The sequence below is a fragment of the Puma concolor genome, chromosome B3, assembly GCF_028749965.1.
Source record: "Puma concolor isolate L17-30 chromosome B3, mPumCon1.1.hap2, whole genome shotgun sequence".
In the NCBI taxonomy this organism is placed as follows: Eukaryota; Metazoa; Chordata; class Mammalia; order Carnivora; family Felidae; genus Puma; species Puma concolor.
In genome coordinates this window covers 83,001,548-83,015,488 of record NC_141672.1, presented here as the reverse complement: position 1 = coordinate 83,015,488, position 13,941 = coordinate 83,001,548, and the positions used below count along the sequence as shown (strand labels likewise).

The window sequence follows — 13,941 nt, the reverse complement described above, 5'->3', positions numbered from 1 at the left end:
CTAGTTTAGCAATATATTGGAAAAGCACCACACTAAGGCCAACTTGAAAGTAAACACAATGCAATCACATGAACTCCCCTTAAAACTAGTATGCATTCTAGAATACTCTGGTTGATGGGAGTTTCCGAATACTTTATTCATACTTAAAATTTTTTCAATTAATTTTTTGAATGTTTATTTTTGACAGAGAGAGAGTGCATGCGAGCATGAGCAGGGTATGGGCAGAGCGACAGGGGGACAGAGGATCTGAAGTGGGCTCTGTGTTGACAGCAGACAGCCTGATGCAGCGTTTGAACACACGAAACCCAAGATCACGGCCTGAGCCAAAGTCTGATGCTCAACCGACTGAGCCACCTAGGCGCCCCAGTAATTAATACTTTAACACTTACATCTATGATGCTTTTCTCTGATTCCAGTAAACAGTTTTCAGCTGAAGACGACAGTTAAAAGCTTCCATTTTTTCAACTCAAGTGAATGAGAACATACTTAGTGTACGTGTAGTCATTTATTTGTTCATTCAATATATATTGAGCCAGGAACCAGGCTCTCTGTGCCAGGAACTCTGTTAGCTGCTGGGGGCTAGTGCAAAAACAAGACAGATACAGTTTCTACTCTATGGAGTTTATAATCTATTTGGAAATCTCACCATTAAGTAACTACAGGAAGAAGTAAGTCAACAATTGAGACAAAAGGTGCCTCCATCTCTCAGTTTACCTACAAAACTGTGGCTTCCTGTAGAGGTGGTTTGGATTATGTAAATTGTGATTTGATGTATACGAGAAATTTCCATTAAAACCTAAAAATACATAAAGTCTACTAGAAACACACTAAATAGTTCTTTCTGAATGTATCTGTTGAATGAACATAAAAATGACAAAGGATTTTTTTTTTTTTTTTTAAAGAAAAAAGTGCTACTTATTCTGGAAATACCTTTAACCAAGGCAGTTTCCAGGGGAATTCATGACCGCTTTGGGTTAATGGTCATTGGCTTCATGTTCAGCCCTCAATTAAACTCTGAACTTCAACTGTTATTACTTAATTGACTTGGTTATATTTCATGTCGGCATCTCACAATGACCTTCCTTTTAAAAAATAAAAATTACATTGGCGTAGCACCATGGGTCTTTGGCTGAGCCTGACATTGTTGCAGGCCCACCCTGTTTTATATACGGTTGAGCCTCGAATTTGCTTAGGTTTGCTATTACTAGGGTACCTCCCATCATCCTTGCCTTTGAACTGAGACAGCTCTAGATAAATCCAAGTGATGAGGGAAAAGGAATGAAAAACAAAACCCATCGGTTGCCATGATTAAGATGCAAAATAAATCCATAGATAGGCACTTGATTCCAAGCACAGGGAGTTAGTCTTAATACCGTCACTATCACAATATTACATGATGCATATTTTAAATGGTGCTGTATCTTTTCCCTACAAGTGACTCCAAATGTTTAGTTGTTCCAGTTAACCAGATGAAAACTTAAATCTCCTTTATTTACACACAAAACAGTAAGATCAAGTTGGATTTATTTAACTAATGAGATCGATTTTTAACAAGTAGGTATGATGCCAAGCTCTAAGTATGCTGTACTAACTGAAATGAATTAAGGCATCAAATGAGCATTTCCCCTCCCGCTGTATTGTGGAAAAGTTTTAAAAGTCTTTTTGAAGTACTTTGATCAAGCTTTGAAATCATTTTAGTGGATTACTATTGTATGAAAACTATAATTTATTGTGCTTGACCTAAGCAGCTCTTTGTCTCACAGCCATATTCAAAACAATAGCAGGAAAGTGAAAACCACAAGGGGAACCCAAGCTGTTCTGGTTATTATTTCATAATTCCATCTTCCTTATTTAATCTTTGGAATCCAGGCATGTTCTTAATAAAAGATCATGTTTACCTTATATGGGAAGGTTCGTTTGGGGCAATACAATCAGAGGGTCCAAACTTTGTCATTGTCACCCTTCCTTTACCTAAGAGTGACCTTACAGACACATTCGGAGAAGTGCTTCGCTATAAATGGAGACATTGCAGGCAGACTCGTCATTGTTTGCCTTTCGGTTTCCTCTCTCGTTAAGCTAACTTTGCTCCTTTACCCTCATCAAGAATGTCCCGGGGCACCTGGGTGGCTCAGTCAGTTAAGCTCCTGACTTCTGAGTTGGGCTCATGTCATGATCTCGCGGTTTGTGGGTTTGAGCCCCACACAGGCTCTGCACGGACAGTGCAGAGCCTGCTTGGGATTTTGTCTCCCCCTCTCTCTGCCCTTCCCTTGCTTGCTATCTCTCTCTCAAAATAACAAAAATAAAAACTTAGTTGGGGGGGTGGAAAACAATGTCCCAATTGTGGGATTTTCTCCTCCTATCCCTGCCACAAAGTATTTCTACTCTGAGAAGACCTGCTCCCAGCAGATCACATGGAAAATGGCCAGCCGCTCCCAAAGATGAACAAGCTAGGAGCGTTTCTCTAGTGAAATCATACAGGTATTTTCCCATTTCTTTAAGTTTCATCCACAGACAGAATACCATCACCACCACTCAGGCCGAAAGTAGCTGTAAACCTCACAGGTTCTTTCAGCTCCGTTTGCCACATGTCCTGACGGCCTAAACCTCACATCCTGTTTGACCCTGTAAAATCTTATCTGAGAAGTTTTAGGAGTCTTCAAAGGTGTACCAGCTACCTGCTAACCCCCACCCCGAAGACCTCTGCATCAGGAGTTAGATGAAATGCATTTTGGTCCGGGGATGGTTTTCCAGAGAGAAAAAAAGGGTGAGAAAATGTAGTGAGAAAGCACAGAATACATGTCCACATGGAAGGAAATTGGCAAAGGTTAGTGAAGGGGAAAAAGGAGAGGGAGGAGGTGGGTGAAGAGAAGCAGCCTATGAAGACACTAAGCATTTAAATCAGTTGAAACTGATCTAGGTCTGTAGTGCATTGCATGTTAAAAAGAGCAGACACCTAAGGTATCTCGGTTCCACAGGGCCAAGCAACAGCACGTGGAGCTCTCAGGGAGAGGCTAGTGGATGAACCGTTCACTTGGGTGCTGTGTGCTAATTAGCGTGGCCCACCAGGGACCATTTAAGTGAACGACCTCATCCAGGGCTCTAAGCAATCCCCTCCCGGCCTGAGTTAATGCACCCCCCAAAGACCAACCATTTATCTTCTTTTCCAGGATGGAACCAAGCCTTGCTGATAATGATCAGGTACATACACCTATAGTTAAAAGAAAATTGTTTCCCCTGGAGATCCAGCTTTCTGCTTTGGACTCCGAAGCTTTTCCCTTTAGGAGTGTTGAGAAGAGTTGACATACACCTCACTAGAAGGCAGATGAAAGAAAAAAAAAATCTCACTTTTTCGGGGGGGGTGGGGCGGTAAGGGTAGAAAGGAGCCTATGAAGTCACCTTAAGTAATCCGTGCTAGATCAGCTTTGCACTGAGCTGATCCCTTGCCACCCTTCACATGGGGTCTTTGTGACAGCAGACGCCTGGCAAGTCTCTAACCACCGGAGAGAACATTTCGTTTTACATTGTCCGCACACTCCTGCTTTTTTCTGCGTTGGCATAATTCGTTACTGCAGTTTGCAGAATGCTCCATAAAACAAGATTTGGCTTTAATGTTAATGTTCTAATGACGACGACGACAACAAAAAGCATCCTGTCTACTTTCCAGAGCCGTTTTTATTGTCTTAACTAAAAAAACAAACAAGTAAACAACACACACCGGTTTAACACAGATAAAGATTTCTACCATAAAAGGAAAAAGAACAAGGAGGCTTGGAGTTTCCAATTTGGGAACACTACTCTTGTCTCCCTATACCCTTCCAGCTGAAGAGTGGTAGACAGAATAATCACATTCGTTTCAGGTGGGAACAAACTTAGTTTTGAAACTTGAGAACTTTATCATCCTATGTATGGCTTACTGGTCTTGTTCCCATGTTGAAGGGCCCACATTTTAAGACTTTGTTCATCAACAGGAGGTGGTGCCGTTGCCAGAGAATACCAGTACCTTCTTATAACACATTATGTCAGGGCACCAGGTATAAGCAGGAATACGAAATTGCAAGCACCTCTTCTATTTTTTTAAATTTATTTGTGCGCCCTCATCATAAATTTGTTTAATGCAAAACCAACAAATCCTTGACAAGGGTTTAACAGGCTTTTCAACATCTGTGCAGATGAAATGTAATTCGTTCCTAAAGAAGAAAAAAGCAGTTTAGAGCATGCCATGACAACTGTTTAACAGTGTTTAAGTGTGTGCATGTGTGTGTGTGCACACGTGTGTGCAAAGACAACAGTAGTTTCAGATGACTCTATTTCACTCCCAAAACCTGCGTGATAATTTTACGCTGACACACAAGTCTGCCACAGAGACCTCCTTCCCATTTCATTTTCTTCCTCCTCTTTTGTGGAATGCAACCCACTACAGAGTTAAAAATCACACGTCTGGGCCGGACGTGTTTGTGTCTTTCAAAAGGAAAGGCAGCTGGCAGACTTATTTGCAAACCTCCTTAGGTACAAAATTAACAGGGCGCAAATGGTGGATTTTGTCTTTTGAAAGAAGCCAGCCATGTATATAACTTAGAGGTGGTTGCAGAAGTTCTATTTTTGTTAATATTTCCCAGTTTCATCTGTTCAATATTATAAAAGATATAATAGATTTTCAACATGGGGACAAGTCTTTTATAAGTACATTTTCAGGTATAGATAAGTTAACCTCCCAAAAGATAGGTTTATAATGAATTTATTGGTGTTTTGCTTTAAATTGAAACTTGGTTAGCCGTGTAAAAACTGAGTAGATAAAAGCAAACCAATACAAAATCCCTTTTATTTTGCTTATTTGGAAAACTCTCTAGGCTTATTTCTGGTACACTTAATTCGTTCAAAGCTGAACATTTCTAATGCCTAAATTGTCTGATTGTTATGTAATTATTATGTCATATAAAATGCAGATACAAAGCCGTGCACAGAATGTGCTTTTAAAAAATTGTACGCATAAAAATACTGACTACCATTCATACTGACAAGTAGCCGTGTCTAAAAATAAACTTTTGCCCAGGCTGGCACCATGCTTCGATGGTGTCCCTTTTGCCCCCAGTGCAAAGGAGTGTGGTTTCCAGACACAATGTAACCAATACTTTTACATGAGATAAATGGAAAATCTTTGGTGTTCAAATAAGTATCATAAAAAGAGGAAATTCTCATCGAGTCTATTTTTTCAGCGTGGCTCAATGCCAGGGAAGTCAGGAAACCGTAAAGACTGGACAAAACAAGCAGAGGCTACCACCGAGGTCTACTGGAGCCTGAAATCTAGTTTCAGCCTCCATGTCTTCCAATCTGCTATGATTGTGCTAGATTATTCCATGATGGTAATTTAACACTGGGGACCTGTGAGAGTATGTGAAGACATCGGGGGGGAGGGAGAAAGAATGAATAGAGGCTTAGAAAAAAAAAATAAGGGGGTGGTTCGGGAACGGGGAGGAGAATTGAAAAATCACACCTTTCAAGTCTCCACATTTCTTCTTTTGTTCAGTATGAGCAGAAACCATCCGGAAGGAAGAAAGATTATGACTATCTATAAACTAACTGTTTGACAGAGACAGAAATGCTGATAATGAGTGGGTTGTGTCTGTAGTTCTTGGCTGTTCACATCAGCAAGAGATGAAGGAAAACAGAAACTCTTGATATGTTTGTCTAAAGAGGTAGTGGCGTGGCCACGGGCAGCCCGAGTTCAGCTCAAGTTCAGGGCAGATGGTGCCAGGAGTTTACATTGCAGGAAAGTAAAATTGCTTCCGGATTCACCTTTTCCTCCCGGCTTCTCTTCCAGGACCATCGGGGTCAAGCTAGGCTATGGCATAAGGTGACAATGTCCGTGGGGAAACAGGCTTTGAGCAGGATGCCCCTTTCCCGGTTACAGTCCAGTTCCTGGATAAAGCCGTACCAATAGATGACTAAGCCCGGCCCAAATCTGCAAAAACATGAGAAAATAACATGTGTGTTGGATCAACAGAATTCTCGAGAATGGTCATCTCTGAAGCATTGCGATGATGATTAAGGGCATCATTTCACCAAGTTTTTGTTTTGGTTGCTGTAATTGTGGCTGAGGGTGGAACTTCTAGCAAGCAGCGGGCTTACTTTAATACAAGTACTACTACAATCTCAGAGTTAGTACCTTTCAAGGAACCTGAAGTATTGCATATACATGCGTGACCCTCATCACTTTTCAGTAAGGTGTTCTCAACTTGGGTTGACGTGAGTAACTGAGGAAGGATAAAACTAGACTCTTAACAGTGACGAGTTACTGTTGGGGAGCACCACACTTGGGATTCTATCTCCTAATGTTACCTTCTCTCCTAACCTATTTTCAACCAAGGGGAAAACAAAAGGAATAATGTAAAAGTAGAATAGGTCAAGGTCCTCTTCTGACTAGAATGCTCTATGCACATACCAATGGGGCCAGAGGTCCCTTTGGTCATCTCCTCTCTCAACTCCTCAAAAAGCAAACAAAAATCCAGATGACCACTGGGATCCCTCAGAGAGACCTTATCCCCGACCCTTCGTGTCTGTGTACAGTCTCTAAATATGAGCACGGCGTGAAATTTGGTCATAGGTTCTTATCATGAAGATGATGGAGGTCATGTAGACCATGAAGTATAGACAGATGCTGGCTTAAATCCTCCATCTTTCTAAGTTGTGCCTCCAAATTATCTCCAATTTTTGTTAGTTGCAGACTCAGGAAGTAACCCTGTAGAAGACTTTACCCATCAGGAAGTTGAGACCTTTAGGCTGGGTTCATAAAGATGTAATCACGATCAATCACTGTGCACACAGACATGTTTTGCCCATCAGTTTCACCTTTTTTTTTTTTCTACCGAGAGTACTTAATTAAAGGGCAGCACTACTTTTGGTGTCATGTTGCAGGAATTTTACAGTGAAATCATCAATTATGAATGTTGGGTTAGTAAAAGGATGTCTAAAAACAGAACTGCTTTCTGTATTCTGACATTACAGCAGGCTGAGCCACGTTAGGCCAAAAAGCTTTTTTCCTTCCATGATTTATTATATGCTGTAGTGTACTTGCCAAAACTAATAGTCCAAGATGGGCTGCAAGATACTATATGCACAGGAACAAGTTCAGTTGGGTGTCACAGAACGGTAGCCAAGTTGTATGCAAGATTAATTGAACCTTTTCGGCAGAATGGCAACTCATCTACTGATGAGCGGCTCCAGGGGACATAGGAGCTGTGTACAGTGGGGCGGCCTTGGAGCACTAGACTCGATGGTATTTACCTGCCATTGGCGGCTGGCTTCAGAGAAGCCTGGGGAGACCTTACTTCCAGTTAACTGGGGGTTTCTTAGCAACTTGTAGTAACAAGTGTTTGCAACTGGAACATATACCATTTGGTATCTCTATCTTACAAAAAGCTCTGGTTACTATCAAAAGATCTCGGATTTGTCACAACAAGCCTGGCAAGGGCGGGAAGATCTACAATCTTGTGTCTGCGAAGCCTCGAAATTTCCTATCAGTGAAGCAGCCCTGGGTCACAGGGCTCTACAGACCTAACACTGAGCTCAACACATTCCTCCGCTGTCTCATGCAGCCATTCAGGAGACCATGATGTTCTTTAGAAAGGCACTAATATTTTTACAAAGGGAGAAAAAAAAAATGTGATCTAACCAGTCATGGAAAAGAACAAAAGAATATATGGAGGTCATAAACAACAAGCTCAGTGTTTTAAAGATTTAATAAAACAAAAACACATACCACCAAGCACTGAGAGAGCAAGAGCAGCCTACACTTTCCCTGAACAGCTAAATCATACGCCAAAGGACACGAAGCATGACAGCTCTTTAGGAAAATGGCATTTTCCGGGCAGAAAAGCCAGGCTGGGGAACACCTCAATGCCCAAGAAAATGGACTTGTTTCTCTTTTGAGGCAACAGAGGAAATCTGCAACTGGAAAGGGCTTTCCAAGACTGTGAATCTGAACATTGCACTGTAGTGGTTCACTACTAGGACTCCCTGAAGGTAGGATCACTGATCTAGAAATTCCTTTCAGAATATGTGAGTAGTGACACTTCAGAGGAGTCTGCTGTCTGAGTCTTTGTTTCTTAGCTTTTGGATGGAATTATGTTAACTTAGGCACTATTAGCCCTCTCACGTGGCTCAAAAGTTCTGATAATGTGTGCTTAATTAAAAACAAAGCAACACAACTTCTCTTTGTAAGTGGCAATTGGCAGGTAAAGGCTGTCCAGTTAGGTGTTCTTTGAATGAAAAAATAGGAACTTATTGGGTGACAAATTTGGACCCTGAATGACAGAGCACGATTTGGCCTTGTTCCCGATACCTACTTTAGTGTATTTCTTTCTCCAATAATTCAGGATCCAGAGATTATCAAATGCTGGCAAGATCACCTTCTAGCAACCTATCTGTTTATGAAGAGGCTGAACACATTAAGCAACTTTATAGAGTCAATTTTCCTTGGTTATCTGAACCAACAGAAGGGAACATTTTGGTCGATAATTTGAAAAACCAAGCAATCCAAGTCTAGCATTTCCAATCCAAGGTGTAAACCGGGGAGAAAATAGGACCTAGGACATTTTTTATGTAGGTCAAGTACATGCTCGTGGGTTGAATGATTTCATCTCTTTGATGCCTGTTCCCATTTATTGTGGCACTACTAGACAAGAATGAGATCACTGCAAAGGCAAACATAACCTTTGTGACCAATAAAAATCAAAGACTGTTAATGGCATTTAAAAGAAAACAGTCTCTGGGTCTGCAGCAATGTGCACAGCAGAGGGCTGGTCTACTACTGCGATGGCAGCCCTCCCCACCAGCCGGAGGAGACACTCTGGAATGGGGTGTATATGGGTATCTGAGTTGACTCCATTAACACATTTCAAGGTGAACTCTAATTTTCAGTTTACTATACTCATGGTGCAGTAACAAGATCAAAGACTCCATCCAAATGGATCTTAAAAACTCTCGTGGAGCAGAGACAGAGAACTCAAGTGACTTTTACACAAGTAATTTTGTTTGTAAGTAAAATATCGCCACACTCGCAAAAACCACAAATACCTCCTGACACAAATGGGAGGTCAAAGTCCCAGGACAGACCTCGAGAGTACGTACGAAAGATCAAGTTCCTCGTAAGTAACAACCTTACAAATCCATTTGAAATGCATTTCTCTGGTTCCCTTGCATTGTAGAGTATTTAGAGAAATTCAACAAGAGACTGTGGAGTGAAAGCTGGGGACCCTTTGGTGGTTTTTGTGCATAGGTGTCTCCCAGGCATTATCTATTTCGCCACTTGTCTCTGCTATATGGTGACCCAGCTGAGGAAAAAAGACCCTATTTTCTTTATCCGTGTGTTCTCTAGGCCTAGCACGGTTCCCTGGTGCCTGACAGCCCTGCTCAAGGACATGGTGGAGAACACCAAGTTCATAGTAGGATCAGATAGCTTTGTGCCAGTCGCCCAACCAATGGCAGTTTCCAGAGAGGCATGCTGGCAGGACTCAGCTGCTACCATGGCTTGGTGTTTTTATTAGTAACCAAGATGAGCACATAGATGGTCTATTTTGGGATCATGGGGATGATAGTAACAGTAACAACGTTAATTATCACTTTCAGAGCACTTGCTATGTGCTATTCTAAGCGCTTTCCACAGATCTACCCATTTAATTCTCAGGGCAACTTGATGAGGCAGATGCACTTAATGTCCCCATTCTGCAAATGGAGAAACTAAGGCACTGAGAAATCAGCTAGTTTGCCGAAGGTCTCCTAGCTAAAAAGTGGGGGAACCTGTTTTGGAGCCCAAGGCAGTCTGGTTGCCCGGTCTGTGACTGTCTCACTATGAGGTAGTGATCTAACTGGATGTCACCCTGTATGATAGACTTTAACCAGAAAAAGAGAGGAAATGCCCTTTGTACTGGTTAGACCATGCCTAGAGCGTTTTGCAGGGTTGGTGTCATGTTTTAAGAGGAGTATCTCTGGTCTGGAATTGCTCCAGAGGAGAACTCTACGATACCTGAGGAACTGTTAGAATAACCGAATATTTGTGATGTAGAAATAAGCATGTAGGGTGAGATAACATGCTCATTCACTAGCCTCTGATTTTTAGAGCACTCCTGGGAAGAAGTGATGAGATTCACGCTGTAGCTCTTGAGCACAGACTTAGGGCCAATGTCTGAAATTTACCAAGAATTGTATATTGATTCAACCTGAATAAAAAGTTTCCTACAGATGTAGCTTTTGACAACACGGAGTGAGCTGCCTTACAAATGGGTGACAGTTCTGTGACTGGATCTACTAAATTGAAGCTGAACTTCTATCTACTGAAAAAAATAAATAGAACCAACACATGAGTTTTTTAATACAAAATCCTGAATACTCAGCATCTTTTGGGAAATTAGTTGATCTGGCAACAATCAGCTGGAGCTAAGTAACAGTTGCCCCCTTTTGACAAGACCTGTTTCAGGTTTGCTGCAGTCCTCCCCATTCTCTGTTAGTCCCTGATGTTAAGGCTCCACATCAGGTGCCATTTATCATTGTGCTTGTTCTGTAGACTTTAATTGTAGAGATACATTTTTCCATACGCCTATCAAATTTGGGAAAGCAAAAGATAACCTCATGTTTCAAGAAAGAATTGGAAGGGGGCATCTGGGTGGCTCCATCGGTTGAGTGTCCGACTTCAGCTCAGGTCATGATCTCGGTGTTCATGAGTTCAAACCCCACATGAGGCTCTGTGCTGACAGCGTGGAGGGTGGAGCCCGCTTTAGATTCTGTGTCTCTCTCTCTCTCTGCCCCTCCCTGACTCACAGTCCACTTCTCTAACATTAAAAATAATTTTTTTAAGGAATGGAAGAAGCTCATTTCTTATGTCCTGCCTACTCTGCTCATTTTGTTGTCCGCTTGTCCCCATCGACATTTGAGTTCTTGACCTCAGCCCAGAGATGTCACTCAGAGGTTCTCAAACTTGGGCCAGAAACTCTGGAGATTGTAATACACCTGTTATGCACCTCGAGCACTATCCTCAGACAGAAAAAATAAACAGGTCTTATTTTTTAAATGCACATAAAGGATTTCATTCATATGTGGAACTTGAGAAAGTCAACAGAAGACCATGGGGAAAAGGAAGGGGAAAAATATAGTTTCAAACAGAGAGGGAGGCAAACCATACGAGATTCTTAAATACAGAGAACAAACTGAGGGTTGATGGGGGGAGGCCGAGGTGGGAGGGGAATATTGGTGACAGGCATTAAGGAGGGCACTTGTTGGGATAAACACTGGAAGTTGTATGTAAGCTATGAATCATGGGAATCTACGCCCAAAGACAAGAACATACTGTAGACACTATATATTAGCTAACTTGACAATTTATATTTGCAACCAACATTTTAAAAAAATGCACAAAAAATAGAGTTCACAGCTTTCAGTCATTATGTATTGTCTAAGTAGATGGAATCTAGAAGCACAGCTATAATCACGTGAAGGATAGAAATAACTGTTTTAAGTATTTTCAAATTTGGCAAGATTGGGGGACACTGTTTTAATTGGTTCTAATTTCTATAGGTGGATATATTACATACAGGTAAAAAGCATATAAAAGGGGAGTCTATTAAATGTGTAATTCTAAGGCATATTAAACATGTCTGAAAATACTAAGCATGTTAAAGATGTCTGAAAATACAAAGATGTTTGTAAGTAACCTGTCCATGCACATAAGGTTCCTCTTCACAGTAAAAAGTGAGCTAGAAGGAATGTCATTTACGGATTGCATCAGGTCCCATTTAGAACTCACTCAACAGAGGGCAGTCTCTATCTGTAGGAAGAGAGGCACCCAAAAGAAGCAACAAACCAAATGTGGCAACAACAGGAATGAAAAAAGACCCACAGGAGGGGTAGTGCTGGAGTTCTGAGCTGTAGCTAAGAGATGCAGAAAGGTATTGTGGTCAACCAACATCTAAGGTGACCTCAGTGATTCATGCCTCTGGGGATCATGCCCTTGTGTAATCCCCTCCCCCTTGAATGTTGGCTGGAACTAGGGATTTGCCTCTAACAAAACAATATAGCAAAAGTGATCAGAATTTACTTGTGATTAGGTTACAAGAGACTGACTTCCATCTTTGCTACAACACACTCTCTTGCCTTCTCAACTTGCATACTTTGATGAAATAAACCGTCATTTGGGAGAGGCCCATGTAGCAGGGAATTGAGGGTGGCCTGTGGCCAAGCGTCTGAGAGGAATGGACAACAGCTCCTGAGGAGCCGAATCCTGCCAACAACCACTGAACCAGTTTGGGAGTGTACCTTTCGGCAAACCTTCAGCTGAGACCACACTCCCTGGGCCAATGTCTTGAATACAGCCTGTGAGAGACAGCGAAGAAGAAAACCCAGCTAAACTACGCCCATATTCTTCAATCACAGGGAGAGTGAGGTAACAAATTTATGTTATTTTAACTTCTTTAGTTTGGGGGTAGTTTGCTATACAGCAATACACACACACACCAGACTAGTCAAATACCCTTCTTCACATATGCAGTATGGAAAGTCCTGGTGGCTTTTTATACTAGTTACACTTTAACCCAGAATCTACAGCAGAAGGCGTTACTGAATGAGATTATAAGTAGCAGCTCTTCATCAAGACTGGTCAGTTTTTTTAAAATGTTTATTTTGAGAGAGAAAGAGAGAGAGAGAGAGCACGCACAAGGTGGGGAGGGGCAGAGAGAGAAGAAGAGAGTGAATCTCAAGCAGACTCCATGCTGTCAGCAGGCACTCCAAGGCTAGTAACTTATCAAGCAGATCTGCACTTTTATACTAATGGAACTTCTTGGCTCCTAACTTAGACTATACCAATACCTCTGCCTGCTATTTATTTAGGACACTGGGGTTACCCAAGGATGTATAGAAATCATATATAAAATGAAGAATTCTGGACATTTTCTCCAGTGCTGTGGTTTTTTCCCCTCGAGTTAGAGAGAGAGAGAGAGAGAGAGAGAGAGAGAGAGAGAGAGAGAGAGAAATGTATGTGAGCTGGGGAGGGGAAGAGAGAGAAGGTACGAGAGAATCTTAAGCAGGCTCCATGCTGTCAGCCCAGAGACCAATGAGGAGCTCGATCTCACCAACTCCAAGATCATGACCTGACCCTAAATCAAGAGTCGGGTGCTTAATGGACTGAACCACCAGGCGCCCACCAGCGCATGGTTTTGGTGTTGGTTGGTTATTGGGCTTCTGAAGCTGCAAACATGAGGGACAGAGATAGGGTGTGAGAGGCTGGTTACAGGTGGGATACTTGCCAGTCAAGGCGAGTGACTGCTGACAACTAAAGAGACATTTAAAAACCTCCAATTGTGGCAATCTAATGCTGTTTGGTGCTGGGGTCAATAGACTTTGTCAATTACGGGTGCTAAGGACAGTCCAGGATAAATCAGTGGTTAGGTTTTGTTACATTAAAGCAGGGCAATCTGTAATAGATTTTTAAAAGACTGCCACCAAGAATGTTTTACAAATGGTAGTTCAGTGAGTGAATTCTTAGTTTTCCCGAAGAATTTAGCTATTCTCAGTGACCTAGGATGGCAGAGTACAGATGTTGGACAGAACATGAGTTACAAATCATGTCTTTCGCTGCACGGTTTTCTCTGTGAGAAACTCAGAGGTATGGACAGAAGATTTGGGCCCACATTCAGGAAGGACTTGCTTACTCTTTCTTAGCTATGAAAAAAAAATACACCCCCTTTCCTTTCCATATCCTTACACTATTGTTTATTGGATGGTATCTTGTAGAGAAAAGGGAAGATTAAGTGTCTATTGTCAGACCTCACTTCTTCAGAGAGTGCTGAAATCAAAGGTAGATGCAGAAATTCAGAGACACCTAGATACCGTTTTTGCTTAAGTTGGCTCCAGTAAGTAACTCCCTGGTTGGTTTCCTGAAGCCTTTGTGGCTTCTAG

At 41.8% G+C, this 13,941-nt stretch overlaps 1 protein-coding gene across 6 annotated transcripts in view; it reads right to left on the bottom strand.

Annotated features, from left to right (window-relative positions):
* CDIN1 (CDAN1 interacting nuclease 1) overlaps positions 1 to 13,941 on the bottom strand; it is a 284,310-nt gene that overhangs the window by 62,752 nt on the left and 207,617 nt on the right. For 2 of the 6 annotated variants that reach the window (XM_025919479.2, XM_025919477.2), the window contains one exon: positions 3,655 to 5,959. The exons of the other annotated variants lie outside the window; for them this stretch is intronic. In XM_025919479.2, coding sequence (XP_025775264.1) covers positions 5,830 to 5,959 — 130 coding nt within the window. In that variant the 3' untranslated portion in view covers positions 3,655 to 5,829. Of the gene's footprint in view, positions 1 to 3,654; positions 5,960 to 13,941 lie in introns of those variants that run through there. 6 annotated transcript variants of the gene reach the window in all.